A 15,631-nucleotide genomic window follows, 5' to 3' on the forward strand; every position below is an offset into this window, starting at 1 on the left:
CATTTGGTGCTCAGAAGGCCTGCAGAATATGGATGCCCTTATTTTCATTCATATCTAGCAAGCAAGGGCTTGCCTGGTTTTTCTATTACTCCAGTGTCTTTTTCACACAATGATATACTTTCCTCAGAGCGGAAGTCATATTTTTCTCTTTTTCTCTTTTTTCTGTAACATTCCACGGTAAGTGTGGCTGAGCAGGTAGCAAGCATTACTCAGGAGTTGGTGGCAAATGCGAATTCGGCAAGGAACATTTAATAAACAAAAACGAAGGGCTTATGCTCTCAGAATTTTTTTTCTTCATTGATGGAAACAAATTCAGAATTCTAAACCGCACAACTATTTTTAGGCCCGTGTAATGTATGTGCATGAGGAAGTGTAAGAGAAAGACTGTGTGAATCCATAAAAATACATCACATGCATGTAAGCACTACATATGTGATATAGTGTACAGTCAACTGAACACACATTTTTTTTAGCTCACCTTTGAAGGTCTTTCTTGCATGTTGCCTTCTAATCCATCTTTCTTGAATTTATTCTAAAATGTCAAACTTTTAAAGGACTTTCATATAGCCAATCTAATTTTTTTCTTTAAAAAAAAATGTTTTCTTTCCACCCAAATTGGTGCTTTTCCTCCCAAATAACCCATACCAAAGGTTCCAAAACTTTTTCCAATCATTATCTACCTCTTTTACAAATAGGTATTTTTATTATGTAGCCTTTTACAGCTGTAATAATTCTCCTCTAGCATTTGCAGGTTAGAGGAGTCTCCCGAGGCCAGTCCACGGGCTGACCCAGAGCATGGAACCATGTCATCTGGCCCACAGAGCTGTAAATTTTGTGACAGCAGTATTAATTGCCATGTCTTCAAAAAAGATGACAATTAATGTTGCTACCACTCACCCCTGCTGCCACACTTCTGGCTTTGCAGGCCAGATCCTGAGCAGACAGCCATATCATCTCACCAATGATCATCTCATCCATGAGTCAGAAATGTGACAGTGGGATGAGTAGTGGCTGCCACAGCTCTGGGAGCTGGGGCAATTAATGTTGCTACTACTCATCCAGCTACCAAATTTCTGGAGCCCTGCAAATCAGATGATACAACTCCATGGGCCAGATCCAGCTCATGGGATATATGTTTGACACTCCTACTGTGGGACAATTGCAGACATGGGGAAAGCATATCAAGGAGAATCTTAGCTGCAATTAAGGCTCTACTTCCTGTTAATTGGGAACATATAGGGTAACTGCGAACTCAGGGGAATTAGGGACCCTGAACAGCTCACAGCAGTTTTATGCAGGAAAAACTATTTGGGGTCATTTTAGCTGCTTTAAAAATGTAGTAGCTATAATTTTCCTCCTTTGGTCATAGTACAGAGTAGTTGGATTTGTTCTGCTCCTCAGTGGGTGTGTCTACACATGCAATTAACATGCAGCAATAAACTCTGGTATATACCACACTGGAGTTTATTGCTCCCAGGCACGCCATTTGATTATGGTGTGGGACCACAGCATGTTGAGCTGGGTCAGAGTAGCTCTGGCTAGCAGGGAGTCCAGGGAGGAGGAAGGGGGAGGGGGGGTGTCAGTCTACAAGCCTGGGGTTGTTCCAACCTGGCTCAACGTGCTGCAGAGGGGCTGACTGGGGCATGAGGGTGCTTCAGTGTGGAGCTAGCTGGCAGCCAGATCCTGCACTAAAGCACCCTTGTGCCCCAGCCAGGTGAGTCAGTGTCTACACATGCGCTGCTGCACATGGAAAAACACTGCAGCAGGGTAGTACTTGTATTTACATGTGTAGATGCCAAGACGTTTACTGTTGAGCTAATTTGGCAGCTCTACAGTAAAAATTTTGTGCAGACACGCCTAGTAGTTTGTATACCTCGTGCTAATTTATGTAGTCATAGGGACAGCACCTTCCTTCTTGTCTGTACAGGACGTAGCCTACTGTGATCTGGATCCCAGCTGGAGGCCATCTCATTATTAGAAATGCTCACAACTAAAAAAAAAATACAGAGCACAAAACACATATATCCTGGTTATGCTGGAATAAATACCAGTGCTTTCACTGACTCTCAAGGTTAGATTTAGTCCCATGCACATAGTCAGAAAGGAAGAAAATTGACTGACTAATAGTACAGCAAAATCTGGCTCCATTTCTGCAATCAGTACTAGGCAGGTAGAGGGCTGTGCCTGGGCTGAGCCATGGTTGTACCAGTGGGAGTCCATGGAGGCACAGCTGTAAATCCATCTGCTATCAATTGCAGCTCTGGGGCCTGTAAATATGCTTTTTGTGTAAGAACAAGCATAATTCTCATTCCTTCTGGAAAAGAGGCAGTAGTATTACCCCCATAGAACTAAACTAAGCCCTACTCAAAGGCAAGAGGAAACACAGAACCTGTGCATTACCTTCATAGGAGCCAGCTGGATAGGAGTGATACATGAAGGGTCCACCATAGGCTTCGGCCTGTTTGCCGTGTCTGCAAGCAAACTGTGCCACTGCTGAGGCAGACCAGTGAACTTCTGTTCTCTGTGATCAAATCCAGTGTGAACCCGGTGCTCAAAGTTAGAGGGTCCAGAAATTTCAAGCCTTTTCTTTTTCTTCCCAAACATGGTGGAAAAACCTGGAGAAGTGGTGGGGGGGAAAAAAGAGAAGAAAAATAAATATATCTTGATACCGGGGCTGGACACAGGCATGGGTGAACCAGGCCCCCATCCAGGGCCCATACAGAAAGGGGGCCCAAAAATGGTAATTTTTATCATTATTATCATTACCTCTGGAAAAGCGGGGCCTGATACTAAAGTTCATCCGGGGCCGCCAGGTGTCCAGGTATGGTACTACTTGACACAAGCTCTTTTCTTTAATTGTTAGGTTCTGACTGCAGTATATAAAGTAATGTTTACTGATTTGGAGTTTTCAATCCAGCTTTATTTGCTTCAACGGGCGCATCTACACATTCATTAATGTGTCGTAGTTACTGTGCATTGATTTAGTACTTGGTTAAACAAGCACTAAACTTAATGAGCTGTAACATGCACTACTGCACAGTAATGCTGGTGCACGGCTATTTACTGACACTTACTGCGCAGTAGCTTAGTACTACTGTGCGGTAGTGTATTAGCATGGTTTTTGCCCAGCACGCTACTGTGTACTGTTATTAGGCTGCCGTGCAGTTAGCATCTTGTGTAGATGTGCCCACTGAGTAGTAACTTACTCCTCCCATCATCTCACTGGGGTTTTTTTACCCACACTTGGTGGGTGCAGTTTGCTATTCCTGCACTGCTGGCTAACATGGGGGGGACAAGAACTATGGGTCTTTCTTCCCCACTCTTGGAAGATGTGCACACCTAGAGGAGCAGTCTTGGTGCTTTTCCCAGCACAGTGACTCATATCATGCCTGGCCCTCACACATATTGTGCAAGAGAAGAGATGGCCGGACCTCTATACCCTCCCCAGTGCACCTGCATGGAGACAAGTAATGGTGCTAGGGTTGTCTCCCCTCAAAAGTCACTCATGCAAATCTGATTTGATCTAATCAGATGTTGCAGCTGACAATTCCAGTGGATACTGGAGCATCTGCTTAGAGAAAAGCTCCATTGGGCCATCAAGGCTACTTCCTAAATAGTAACAGGACTCAAGTCAGTAATCTCAGACCTGCCCCACTGACCTCAGTGGCCATATGTCTACACAAGCGGCAGACTGCGCAGTTACTACTGTGCAGTCATTTAGTACTTGCATAAGCAAGTACAGCGTTACTGTGCAGTAGGGTCCCTGCACAGTTTTTTTCTGATGCTACTGCACAGTAGCAATGAGCTACTGTGCAGTAGCATTGTATCACAATTAGTGCCCCCCCAACACTACTGCATTGTCTCATGTAGACGTGGTCAATTTAGTCCTGCATATCCCTGGTAATGTGACTTTACAATCACCCTTGGCAACCTTTTCCATAGTTTGCTCCTATAGTGACTCATGATACTAAACAATATTGTTTTGTTTCTACAGCTTAATCAACAAGAGGCTGGCTAATCCTTGGCATTAAGTTGCCCCTGGCTTTTAGCTGGTGGTGCAAAAGAGTGTGAGTTTGGTGTTGCCACTGAGGTTGTGAAGAGAAAGCAGGGGAAAGAATGGGCAGAGCTGGGTGGAAGGTAGGAGGAAAGTGCATGGGAGGAAAGATGGGTAAGCTGTAATTGAAGGGAATTGAGTAGTGTATGCCTTATGCCAGAGCAAGGGAGGTGCACGGAAGGAAGTATGCACTGTCTGAATCACAATACCCATTTGGGCTAGGCCTGGGGAAGGGCAGCTCCCACTCTGGGGCAAGGACTCTGCCCTCATTCTGAGTAGAGCAGGGGCGGGCAATTATTTTGGGCAGAGGGCCGCTTACTGAATTTTGTGAAGCCATTGAGGGCCGCATGACAGGCAGCCTAGGGCAGATAAATATTAATTTTTAAAATTTTTTAGGGGCCCCATGGGCCGGATAGAATGGCCTGGTGGGCCACATCTGGCCCCCGGCTGCATTTTGCCCACCCCTGGAGTAGAGTTATTGGTTCCCAGAGAGTGGCTCACACATTCCAAATAGTCATTTTCTAAGGATTCAACACACTGCTATGGGGCATTATGCCAGCTGAAAGCAATAGTCCCTATCTCCCTCTGGAAAATCCCTCTCTCCTCTGCCGGTCTATGAACCTGAAATTAAATCTAGCTTTTATCTCTGCTGTCAGGAACTGACCTCACTACTGGATCAAGTATCAGCAAGCCCTGAAGCAGAAACGACAAACACTGAGGCATCCATGTGACACAGTGGACAGGTTGGACCAGCAGTGCTATAAAATTGGTGAGTAAAATGGGTTTGGTTCATTGCAAACTTGTCTACCCTTTAATAAGGAAGGGGGAAGTCTGGGTCTGGAGGAGGCAGAGAGGGGAAGGCAGAATTTATGTTAGATGGAAAGAAGGGTGGAGAATTTAAATGTTTATTCACTACAGCCCTTCCATGAAGAGGACTGTGGTAAATATGAAGTTACTCCTCATAATCCTCTGTGGGTTAAGTCCATTACTCATAAATACAACCTTGTTTCCTTTATAACTTTCCTGATCATAGGTGTAGGCAATTATGTTTCACTTAAGCTTTTTTCTCTCCATGGAGAACAGGCCCAGCTCTCTTAACCCTTCTTCGTACGTCTTATTTTTTCCAAACTTTTCATTGGTTTTATTCCTCTCCTCTGAACTTTCTGTAAATTATTCTGTCTCGCTTGAAATGAAGTGTCCTTTAGACACTTAGTCTCTCTCTCTCTCTCACACTTTCTCTTTAAGATCTTATTAACTCAGAAATATCTTTTGGCTTCCTCATCTGAAATTTCTCCTCATTACCCTGCTACTCACATCCTTTCCCATTCTTAACATTGACATTTCTTATTTCTTTTCCCTGGTGCTTCTATAACCTACAATTTCCAGATTTTCAACAACTATTTCCTTACTGGTCTACACAGTATCCATTTCAATCCCCATAGTACTGGAATCTCACAAAGCAAGTAGGGCATCTTAGAAACGACCTGGTTAAGAGGCATAAGCTGCATATCTGATGAAGTATGTTGCTGCCTATGAAAGCTCATGCTTTTTTTGAATCAGTTAGTCTCTAAGAGGCCTCCCTGCCTTGCCTTCTGCCTGACTTCAGACTACCATGCCTCACTATCTCTGTGCTCACAAGGCAAGAGTGTTAGGTATGATCAGAACATGCCCTTTAGACCAGGCCCCAGAACAGGCCAAATGTGGGACTGGCTCCTCCCAAACAGCTGGGGAAATCTTGTGGAGACTTGGCAATCAGGACTCATAGTAGAGATGACATCTTTTATTAGACCAACAAGATTTTTGCAAAAAAATTCTTTAATTGCAAGGTGCTTTCAAGATTTAAGGCAGATCTACACATGCCTGCTGGAAGAAATATACCTGGTAGCCCTTACAAGTGGAAATTTAGGCACTAGGAAATGTATGTGACTCTAGGGTTAGGTTGTGGTAGTATAGTTCTAAATTTTGGTCTGAGGCACCTATAGGCGCCTAAATCCTGCTTGTAAATCAAGCACCAAATAAAACAAGACTTTCAATAAAATGACACATTTGCCAACACTGCAGGGCTGCTACATTTGAGTACAAGAAGAATTCATAATACAAGCTTTTCAACTGTTTGAGGGATGGCTATACTGGCTTGAGGTAGAAAATTTAAATATGCCCGCAGAGAGGAGAAGAGTCTTGTCTGATTTAGGAGTGTGAAAAATCACATATTGAGCATATGCAGATGTTGGCATTAAGCACAAATAAACAAAGATTTGCTTCTCCCCCCCCGCCAACATGTGGGCACCTAATGCAGATATGTGGGCATACACACAATGAAATATATTGGTCTGGCTGAAGAACTCCTGTAGGTCTTGTAAAGGTTCCAGAGGCCAAGAACACTGCTGTAATGGGCTCTGAGCTGTAGAAAGAGGGAGAAACTTTTGTGGAAGAGCACGGAAAAAATCTCCTTTCTACTAGCCTCTTAAAATGCACATCTGGGCATTCCAATGTTTAACCAAATAGTTTAACACGATGGAAATGATCAAAATCTCTAGGAGCTCTTGAGAATATAAATAATAAATGGAATTTATTGCCCTTTTTTTTATTAACCAGCAAAGCTGTTTCATCCTTGAAAGCAAAGCTCATGCCTATCCCCTTTTAATAAATTTCCCATCTTTTTTAACCCTTCAGAATTTTTGTCTGCATATTTTTCTTACAAGTAACACAATATTGGGGTAAAATGCATGTCACTTAGTATTTTGTATAAAACCACATATGTTTTTTCCTTACTGAGAGCAAAATTTGGATGGATTTTTTATGGAGGCTAAATTTGGGCTCATCAAGCAAGGGGTCAATGCTTTTTTCAGTTACAGTGCTGCGGTGTACATTCTATATACAAAGAGATTTTGCGACAAAAACCTTATCATGATATGGCTGTTGAATTTCATAATAGGATTCTCAGGAGAAAGTAGAGCTTACAAGTTACTTGGCTTCATCTGATAATCTGAGATGCTTTGTGCTTTCTTTATGATTGAATTACAAACAAATTGGTACAAGCTTCACTCACTGCAAATAAAACAATGGTGGATCTTTTAGTAAGGATATGGGGAGGGGGAGGTTGTACATATTCTTAAAAGTTATTCTCACTTAGATTCAGCTCCTGCTCCATTAAAATCAAATGAAGCTTTGCCACCAATTTAAAGGAACATAGGATCAACCCCTTAACACTTTCTAGACCAGTTGTTTTTATTCATTTCTGGATATGTGCATAAGTTGCTCCCTCCAATGAGCCCCGTGATATAGACAACTGGATATCAAAGGAAGTTTGTCATCACTTTTTCACTTTCAGCTGGTTCTCATCTAGTCATACAAGCCACATGCCTTTGTTATAGTTAATGTTACCAGTAACTACAACAAATGGTTACTTACTCTGAAGCCAAAAGATTCCCTCCTCTTAAGATGCTATTGAAAATAGATTACAGCTTGCCCTCCATGCCTCATCTGTGGGTAATTTGTGCACATCAAAGCTGCTACTAGCAAGCTTTAGTTCAAGTGGTAGCAGCTCAAGCTTTTAGCACTGAAGGCCACTGTTCAATCCCTAATGCACTGGCTGCCACATTGGCCATCACATACATGCCTCATAAAAGACATTTAAGATGGGTTTTCCTGCCATTATTACAAATAAAACATCTGACATGTACCACATTGTGGAAGTAGAGGCCATACGAAGCAAATGAAGTGAAAACATGAGTAATAAATTACCTGTTATTGAAATAAGCATTAACCATATTCTCATGCTCATTAACAAGCTAGGGCAATACTGACTAGATGAAAGTATTATAAGATAGATAAAAAACTGATTGCATCACCATGCTCAACAAGCAATCATCAATGGCTTATCGCCTAGTTAGGAGAAGGTATCAAGTGGGGTACCCCAAGAGTCTCTTCTGGGTCTGACATTGTTTAATACCTCTCGGATCAAGCACATGCTTAGCCATAGACTCAAGGTATCCTTCAATAAACTGGAGGCATCCCTTGGAAAACACCAGCTCTTAGTTTTCACTCTTTTTTGACTACAGAAAAATAATAGATGATTCTTCTGTCACAAAAGACTCAGAAAGGCCAGAGCAAGTCAGAACGTTTTAACACTTTTGGATTCCTATTTGAAATCTCTGGGTTTATCTTGTGAAACATGTTTGCACACCTAACAGTGCTAACGTTGCGTGGCACCCTGTAAAGTATCTCAAAGCACCTAGGGTACCACAGCACCCTGTTTTTCTATGTTTTCCCCCTACAGATAGCAAATGCTTGCTCCCCTAATTAACCTGGCAATTGGTGATGATTTGTGCCTAATCCTCACAACAAACCTCTATTGATTGCACAAATCTTTCCATTTTATAGAAAGTTAACTATAGTCCTTTTCAGCCCCACATAAGATGCTAATCCCACTGTCATATTGGAAAAGTGAGAAAACAGCTCAACAAAACAGCCTTTCCCATCAATGGAAGCAACAGTACTGTGTTTAAGGAAAGAGATGCCAAGAAATCCATTCAAATCTGGAATCGGTGGTAACATCATCTTCTGGTAGAACTACCTGTTAATTCTTCTCAATCCTATCCAACAAATAAGCATGGCATTGCAATTGACAAATGTGATATGTATATACATATGGGTCCCATCTTGATCTCTCTATGTTCCTTTCCAGTAGAGAAGTACAAAACGAGACCTGAAGCATTTATAGTTTGTCATTACTTATTGTTGAAAGCAATTAAATTTGGTGCCTCTTAGCTCACATTTAATAGTGCCTAACTTACACGTAGAGGTTGACCAAATCACAGGGGGTACTTACCATGCAGTGTAATGCTCTAATTCCACTGTCATTTCCCACCCTTCGGTGCTGAACACCAGAGAGGTCACACCCCTCGGTGCTGATTCATGGAGAAGCCGCAGTGGGGGAGGAAGGATAAGGGGGCAGCCGACATCTTGATTGCTGGCTGTCCTTTGTGCAGCTCCACCCTTCAGGAGGAGAGGCCCTGGCAAGGGAAGGAGGGACACGGGGGAAGCTGCCATCTTGTCTGCTGCCCTTTGTGCTGCCCTGCCAGCCGGCACCTTCCCCTCCCAGCAGCAAGGACCACTGGCTCTCGCTGTGGGGGGCAGCATTTTATTTTTATTAAGTTTTTTTTCTTGATTTCACGGACAATCCCAGATTTCACAGTTTCCATGAAATCCACAAAATCAGAAATTAAGTAGGTCCCTACTTATGGGCTGTCCCACTGATTTCAGTGGGACTTCACCTGGAATAAGTTGCTATTCAAGATGAGTAGGCACAACAGGTTCTGTCCAAATGACAGCTACTGCTGTAGTGATTTATGAGCTAGTTCCAGGGAGGACAATGTGATGGATCTTTCTGTGGATACAGTGGAATATTACTAATATTGTGGTACTTTATTTTTCTTTCTTTACACTAAAATGCCTCTTCAAGCAGTCATTTTATGTCTATAAATGAGGACTTTTCAGGAAATAATCCTTAAATTGCAGTAAAAGATGGGTATAAAAATGTAATGATAAAAGGTTGAAAGGCAGATAGGTTGTGTGTGGAAGTGCCATAATAACTCTTGTGCTGGACAACTTTATAATAGCCCAATATGCCTACAGCACTGAGTCCTACTGAGTCCTTGCTGATCGATGAAATAAGACATGACATTGCGAAACACCAGAGGTCCCTTTTACAAGACAGATACACCCAGGCTGGCATTAATCTATGTATCACAATCCACAGATGCTACACATGCCTAGCACATTCAAATACATCATCCAATTCATGTACTCAGAAACCACGTGGGTGATCAGTTACTACTGTTTTCCAGGATGAACTCACACAGAAAAATAAGGAACACCTCCCACCAGTGAGAGTTCACTTTTCATGAAACAACAGCTTCATCTCTGACCTCAAAGTCCTTGTCCTCTTTAAGGAAAATCTACATAAAAAAACCTATATAATATCTTCAAAAGATGGGTCTGGGAAGAAAAAATCATAACTTTACTGGACACCAAAACACTATGGACTTAACAGAGAAATTGTATTTATGTTTCGTTAACTGACCCCTCTCATGTCTGCTAACTTATCTTTGCTCTACTCCTTAGGACAATACAAGAGGATTGCTCTGACTTACCTATCTTGACTATTAATGTAATAGTCCCATTTCAAAACAGGGATGATGCCTGCTGTCCCACTAGCATTTCTATATTAAAGATCTTTATAAATGTGTCTTTTAAACAGTATTTTCATGGAAAAAAATATTTGACGCCGTTAGACTCCCAGCTGACCTAATTTCAGAAGCCCTATAGGAACAACTCCTCCGTCATCATGGAGGAGGGGGCAACAAAAGCCACTTGAAGAAGCTGTAGCTTATTCTTACGGTATCTGCTCTAAGGTACAGCATAGGGTTGGAGAAAGCCACTTTAATGCTACCTGAAAACCCCACTTCTGAGGAAGTCCAAGGGGAAAAAAAATGTCCCTATTGCCCTGAAAAGAAAGAGTTCGGCAGGCCTGGTAAGGCCCATTACTCCCCTGAGGGAGCTGGAACTAGCTTCTATATCCCCCCAGGGTTGGGTTCCAGGGGTGGCCATAATATTCCCCTGGGGGCTCCATGACCATGCCTCGTTCTGTTCCTAGGGTGCCTTTCCGTCTCTCCTGCCACACCTTGATGGTTAATATGATAATAGGGAGGCTGCCCACAGGCCTTTGTGTGGCCCGGTTCTACTTAATCCCCATCGGCCTCTACCTGTGCCCAGGCCCCTCACTGGTCCCGGTCTTCCCTGGCAAGTGCTTTTCTGTTGGGGTATGCTAATTTAGCCATCCCCCTCCACAGTGCTACCCACAAGGCAGTAGCAGTTGAGGCTTTCTAGTGCCCCATCCTTACCTTTCCCGGGAGTGGCCCATGTGTGGCATTTCATGGAGGCTGCCCCACTACAGGCAGCCTCACCACACCAACCAACTCCAATAGGATGCAGTTTTAGGTCTTAGCCAGGACTGGTTTTCAAACCTTCCTGGTCTTATTCATTCCTCTCTCAGCTCTCCCTTAGATATCCTATACCACTCCTGGGCTGCTAACCACTGGGCTCCCTGATCCTGGCTCTGTCCTTCCCCTAAGTCCTCTATCTCTGGCCCCTGGCTCACTCTCGGACCCCTACCAGTCATCATCCTGGGCTGCATGCTCCCTGACCCCTCCCTCTCGGCTGTGACCCCACCGAGACCTTTGTGCCTCTCCTAGGCCCTTACCCTGCCTCCAAGCCAGTCGGGATTCTAGGCTCTCCAAACTCTGACCATCTCTTGTAGCGGGCTCCCTTACCCTTTTGTCCCTCTTGGGCCCTGGACCCAGCATAGGCCAGTCGAGGTTCCCAGGGTCTGTCCTTCAACTGCCAGCCCTCTCTCTGAGGGTCTGCCCAATCAGGCCCCTTCACAGCTCTCTCTCTCTCTCTTTCTATGGGCTCAGAGCCCTCCATAGGTATTCCTTACTGTAGCCCTTTCCTTCTCTGGGCTCATCTGGGTCCCTCCGGACCCCTTACACAGCTCCTCTCTAGCCCTGTCCTTAGCTCTCCACTCAATAGGCCACAGGTACTCAGCCCTCTTTTCACGGCTCTGGACCCCACACTGGGTCTCCAGGAACCTCCTCCATGCCTTTACTTCTTATGCAAACCTCCAGGTGTCATTCTCCTCGCTGGCATTCAGGAGCTGCAGTCTTCCTGCTGGGTGATGTTCCTCTACCAGCTCCCAAGATGCCACTGCCAGCCCTGCTCTCAGGGTTTGGGCTTATACCCTGTCTAAACCCAGCCCTCCTCCAACCAGGAGACTCCTGTGATCAGGCCTAGCCACACTTGCCAGGCTCCCAGGTCAGCTGACTCAGCATTTAGCACTGACCCCCACCTGCCAGTGGCTCAACAGGCTGCCTGACCACTTCAAGTGGCAGGCATAGGTAACACGTAGGAGGCATGTGCCCCCCCTGACAGGGCTGCTACCACCACTTGCAGGAGTTTGCCAGCTCTGGCTCCGCCATCAACACCACCAGTGGCGCCTGCGGGAGCTTGCCAGCTCCATCCCTGCTGTCGATGCCTGTGGGAGGTCACCAGCTCTGGCCCCACCACCGACGCTACCAGCAGCACCTGTGGGTACCCTGCCAGTCTCAGGAGGCACCAGTTGCGCATGGTGGCAGGCACAACCAGTGCCCTACCATAATGGCCCATTGGACTAGAAAGGGCACATGGCCAAACTGTGCTGCTTTGTGAGCTATTTCTGGCTGGCAGATCGCCCCTTGCTGACTATTGCTGGTTGACATTAGTTAGAGCAGCCCCTAGGAATGGCTGGGGTAGTTGGGCTGAGATTCAGGAAGCTGTAATGGGTTCCCCATCTGCCGTGATGAGCATGGGGTTGTTGCAGAATCTGGCCCTTAAGAATTCATAACTGTAATGTGGCAGCTACACATGCCTTACTACTGCATTCAGAAAAGAGTTAATTTTGTCTTAAGCTGCTTCATAAACATGTGGGCCATTTTAATGTTACAGTGGTTGCACTTAAAAGGTTTCTATTAGACTGAGAGATACAACCAGTTTTACTGAGCACTCTCATTTTAATTATAGGAAATCTCTCTGTCAAACAGCTACAGGGCAGAAGTAACATTAAGTGTGACCATTTCTTATTTAATTCTATTTATTGTAAGTCCCAATAAACTGCACTGCATGCTGATTGGCATAGGTTCTGTTACCTTATCTCTGCCAGACCACTGACAAAAGGTTCTTTTTATTTTTATGACACTTATGTGTAGATGTAATTTTTGGGTGAACCCACCAGGCACATAAAGCCATTGCCTCCAGAGTTTGTGTTATGGTTGGCACAGCTGCCTACTTTCCATGCTCCACTGCAGGTGAGGGAATTGCATCTATGCAAACCACTGGCATGGGGGAATTTACTACAATACCTACTAGTGCCTGGAATCCTTGGGCCAAATTCATCCCTGGTGAAAGCTGGCGGAACCTCTTTAGGCTTCAGTAGTGTTACACATGCCTGCATCAGAGCTACACTTGGTCTTATAACTTATAATGGTTCTCCTTTCTCTGGACAGCCGCCATTTGAATTTAAAATGTGTTGTGTAGCTGCTGAGTTGGACCAATTTGTTCAGTTCTGGACAAATCTTTCTCTTGCAGGTAATTAACACTCAAATATAGACCACTGAATCTAAGGATACCTGGGCATGAGTTCAGATACAAGACAAAGTCTCCAGTTACAAATACTTTATTACAAAATCATAAGCTCATTTTTATTGAGCACAAACCCTTTCAAAGCAGAAACATATAAATATTTTAGTCCTTAGCAATTTTATTTAGGCCACTGCAAATGACCTGTATTGAAACACACACACAAACACCTGCCAGTGCAAGCCATAGAATGTGAACGTGTACAGTGAACCCATGCCATCAGTTAATACAGTATCACTATTGTTTTGCAGACATTGAAGTGAAGGTATATTTCTTCCTTCTACCAGGTCTACTTCCAGCAATTGTGTGGAAGGTATTATTATTTTGACTCGATTCTATTCCATTATGATATTTATATCTCATCATATTTGGGTGTCTTCCAGGAGTGCTTTAAGCAACCTGGCTAACATCTGTTATATGTGGTTCAATCTCTCTCATCCTCTCCCTTGTGGCATGTTTTGTTTTGCTAGGTTTTGGTTTCATTTTAAATGTACATGTTACATTTTAAATGTTATGTTACTGGATGCTATATGTTAGAGAAGGAAAAGCTGAAGTAGTATCCTTTGACTTTGGAATGAAAACATGCAGAAGTCTAGGATGGTCCCGTGGGCATTCATTCCAGTCTTAGACCAGCCCCCATGAAACCTCTGTCTGTAGCAATGGGATAGAAAGAGTAGTCTCTTCTGACCCTGGTACAGTCCATATGCTGTAGTGCTCAAGGCACTGCTACACCTTCACAAAAATGTAATTTCCGAAAATGTGCGCATAAAACTTTGCATAGGTCATATGTCCAATATTTTTTAGTTGGCATAGCTTAGGAAGATGGCAAGCTGCTGTATTAATTGAGGTGGACACACTCCCATGCTCTTGACAGGCTGTCTCTCCCCCTTCTGCAAGTCAGAAGATAAGCAGAAATGGTTCATGATCTGAAAAGCCGAAGCCCTGTTGTGTGTAAATAGCCTGGGAGCACATATTTGGCATTTAACAATATGTAAAATCTGAGATAACGGGCCCAGAGTGGAAAACAGAAGATGTTTCCAGTCCTGAGATTATTGGCACTTTCTGTTCTTTGATTATCACAAATAAGAGAAGTAACAAACTAAAGGTCAGCAGTCCACCAAATGAGAAAACAGAACCCATTTTAGTTCTCATGAGTGAATCAAATGCCTATGGGGCAAATTTTACTCTCATTTACTTTGATATAAATGTGGAATCTTCTCAAATGTTAACTATTCTTCCTCTTTGATCCTGAAAACAGCACAAAGAAGGATGATCTGCTCTTAGCTCTTGTATGACTGAGAATACTGAACGTGCTTAAACAAAAAGTTAACAACTAATTATTAACTCAGCTGAAGCCAATGGCATTACCATGGGTTAATAATGGAGTACCACAAAGCAGAATTTTCTCTTAAATCAGACACGTACATTCATCTTACCATATATACACTGAGCTATACAGTTGTTTCAGTAATTTTACTTACAAATTATATATTTTCAAGACTTGTATAATACCAATTACAGAAACCATAATTTCCCTCCTGCTGTAATAATTTAGTAACTTGATATTGTGTCCAAGTAAATGAAAAGAATCCTCCGCATTATGATTAATAAAACCTTGCTGCCATGAGGGTTTTGTCAGTATTTCTCATGTAAACCTGTTTTCTTCACAAGCATGCAGCTGAGTTATAAAGATTCACTCAGTGGTATTATTTTCCATATTCTGTTTCAGCCCAGAAACATATTTTCATTTTAACAATTAAAAATTAGCTCACTTTCAATGATTACGAGTACATCATATTAAGTTCACCAGTTTTTAATTTTTCCAATGATTCCCTGCGGTTCATTACCATGTAATCAGCATTAGTCCCTTTCAGAATTGAAATGGGCAGGCTATTAATGTTTGAAAATTGGCTTTGTGCACATTTAATATCCAGCTCTGTTAACATTAGAATGGCTATGCACTAAAAAGGACTGTTCAAGAATGCTTAAATGTGCATTTAAACATTATGTGGGTTAAATGTACGTTACCCAGTCATCTCAGACCCCAAAGCCAAGGTTTTATGAAAATCTTAAATCAAGCAACAGTGTTTTCAGGTATATTTTTGATAATACTCCAAACAAACAGTTGCTTTTAAATAAATGTTATACACAAAACAAGCCTCAAACAAAGCTTCACTTCACACCTCAGTGGGTGAATCCACACGTGAAATTAAGGTGAAGCAATAAACTCTGGAGCTGTATGAGCTGGAGTAAGCTCCTCCCAGGCGCAAAACCTACACATGCACCTGGGAGAGCAGCAATTTGAGGGAGGGCGGAGCAGGCCCAGGCTGGCAGTGGGGAACC

At 43.3% G+C, this 15,631-nt stretch overlaps 1 protein-coding gene across 12 annotated transcripts in view; it reads right to left on the reverse strand.

Annotated features, from left to right (window-relative positions):
• The window catches only part of PAK5 (p21 (RAC1) activated kinase 5), a 264,702-nt gene that overhangs the window by 92,005 nt on the left and 157,066 nt on the right, over positions 1-15,631 (reverse strand). For all 12 annotated transcript variants that reach the window (XR_003092191.1, XR_003092188.1, XR_003092189.1 and 9 more), the window contains one exon: positions 2,401-2,615. Coding sequence is in view for 8 of the 12 variants with exons in the window: in XM_025194242.1 (XP_025050027.1) it covers positions 2,401-2,615 (215 nt within the window). In the remaining 4 variants the exon portion in view is untranslated. The remainder of the gene's footprint in view (positions 1-2,400; positions 2,616-15,631) is intronic.

The sequence above is a fragment of the Alligator sinensis genome, unplaced genomic scaffold, assembly GCF_000455745.1.
Source record: "Alligator sinensis unplaced genomic scaffold, ASM45574v1 scaffold140_2, whole genome shotgun sequence".
Lineage (NCBI taxonomy): Eukaryota > Metazoa > Chordata > Crocodylia > Alligatoridae > Alligator > Alligator sinensis.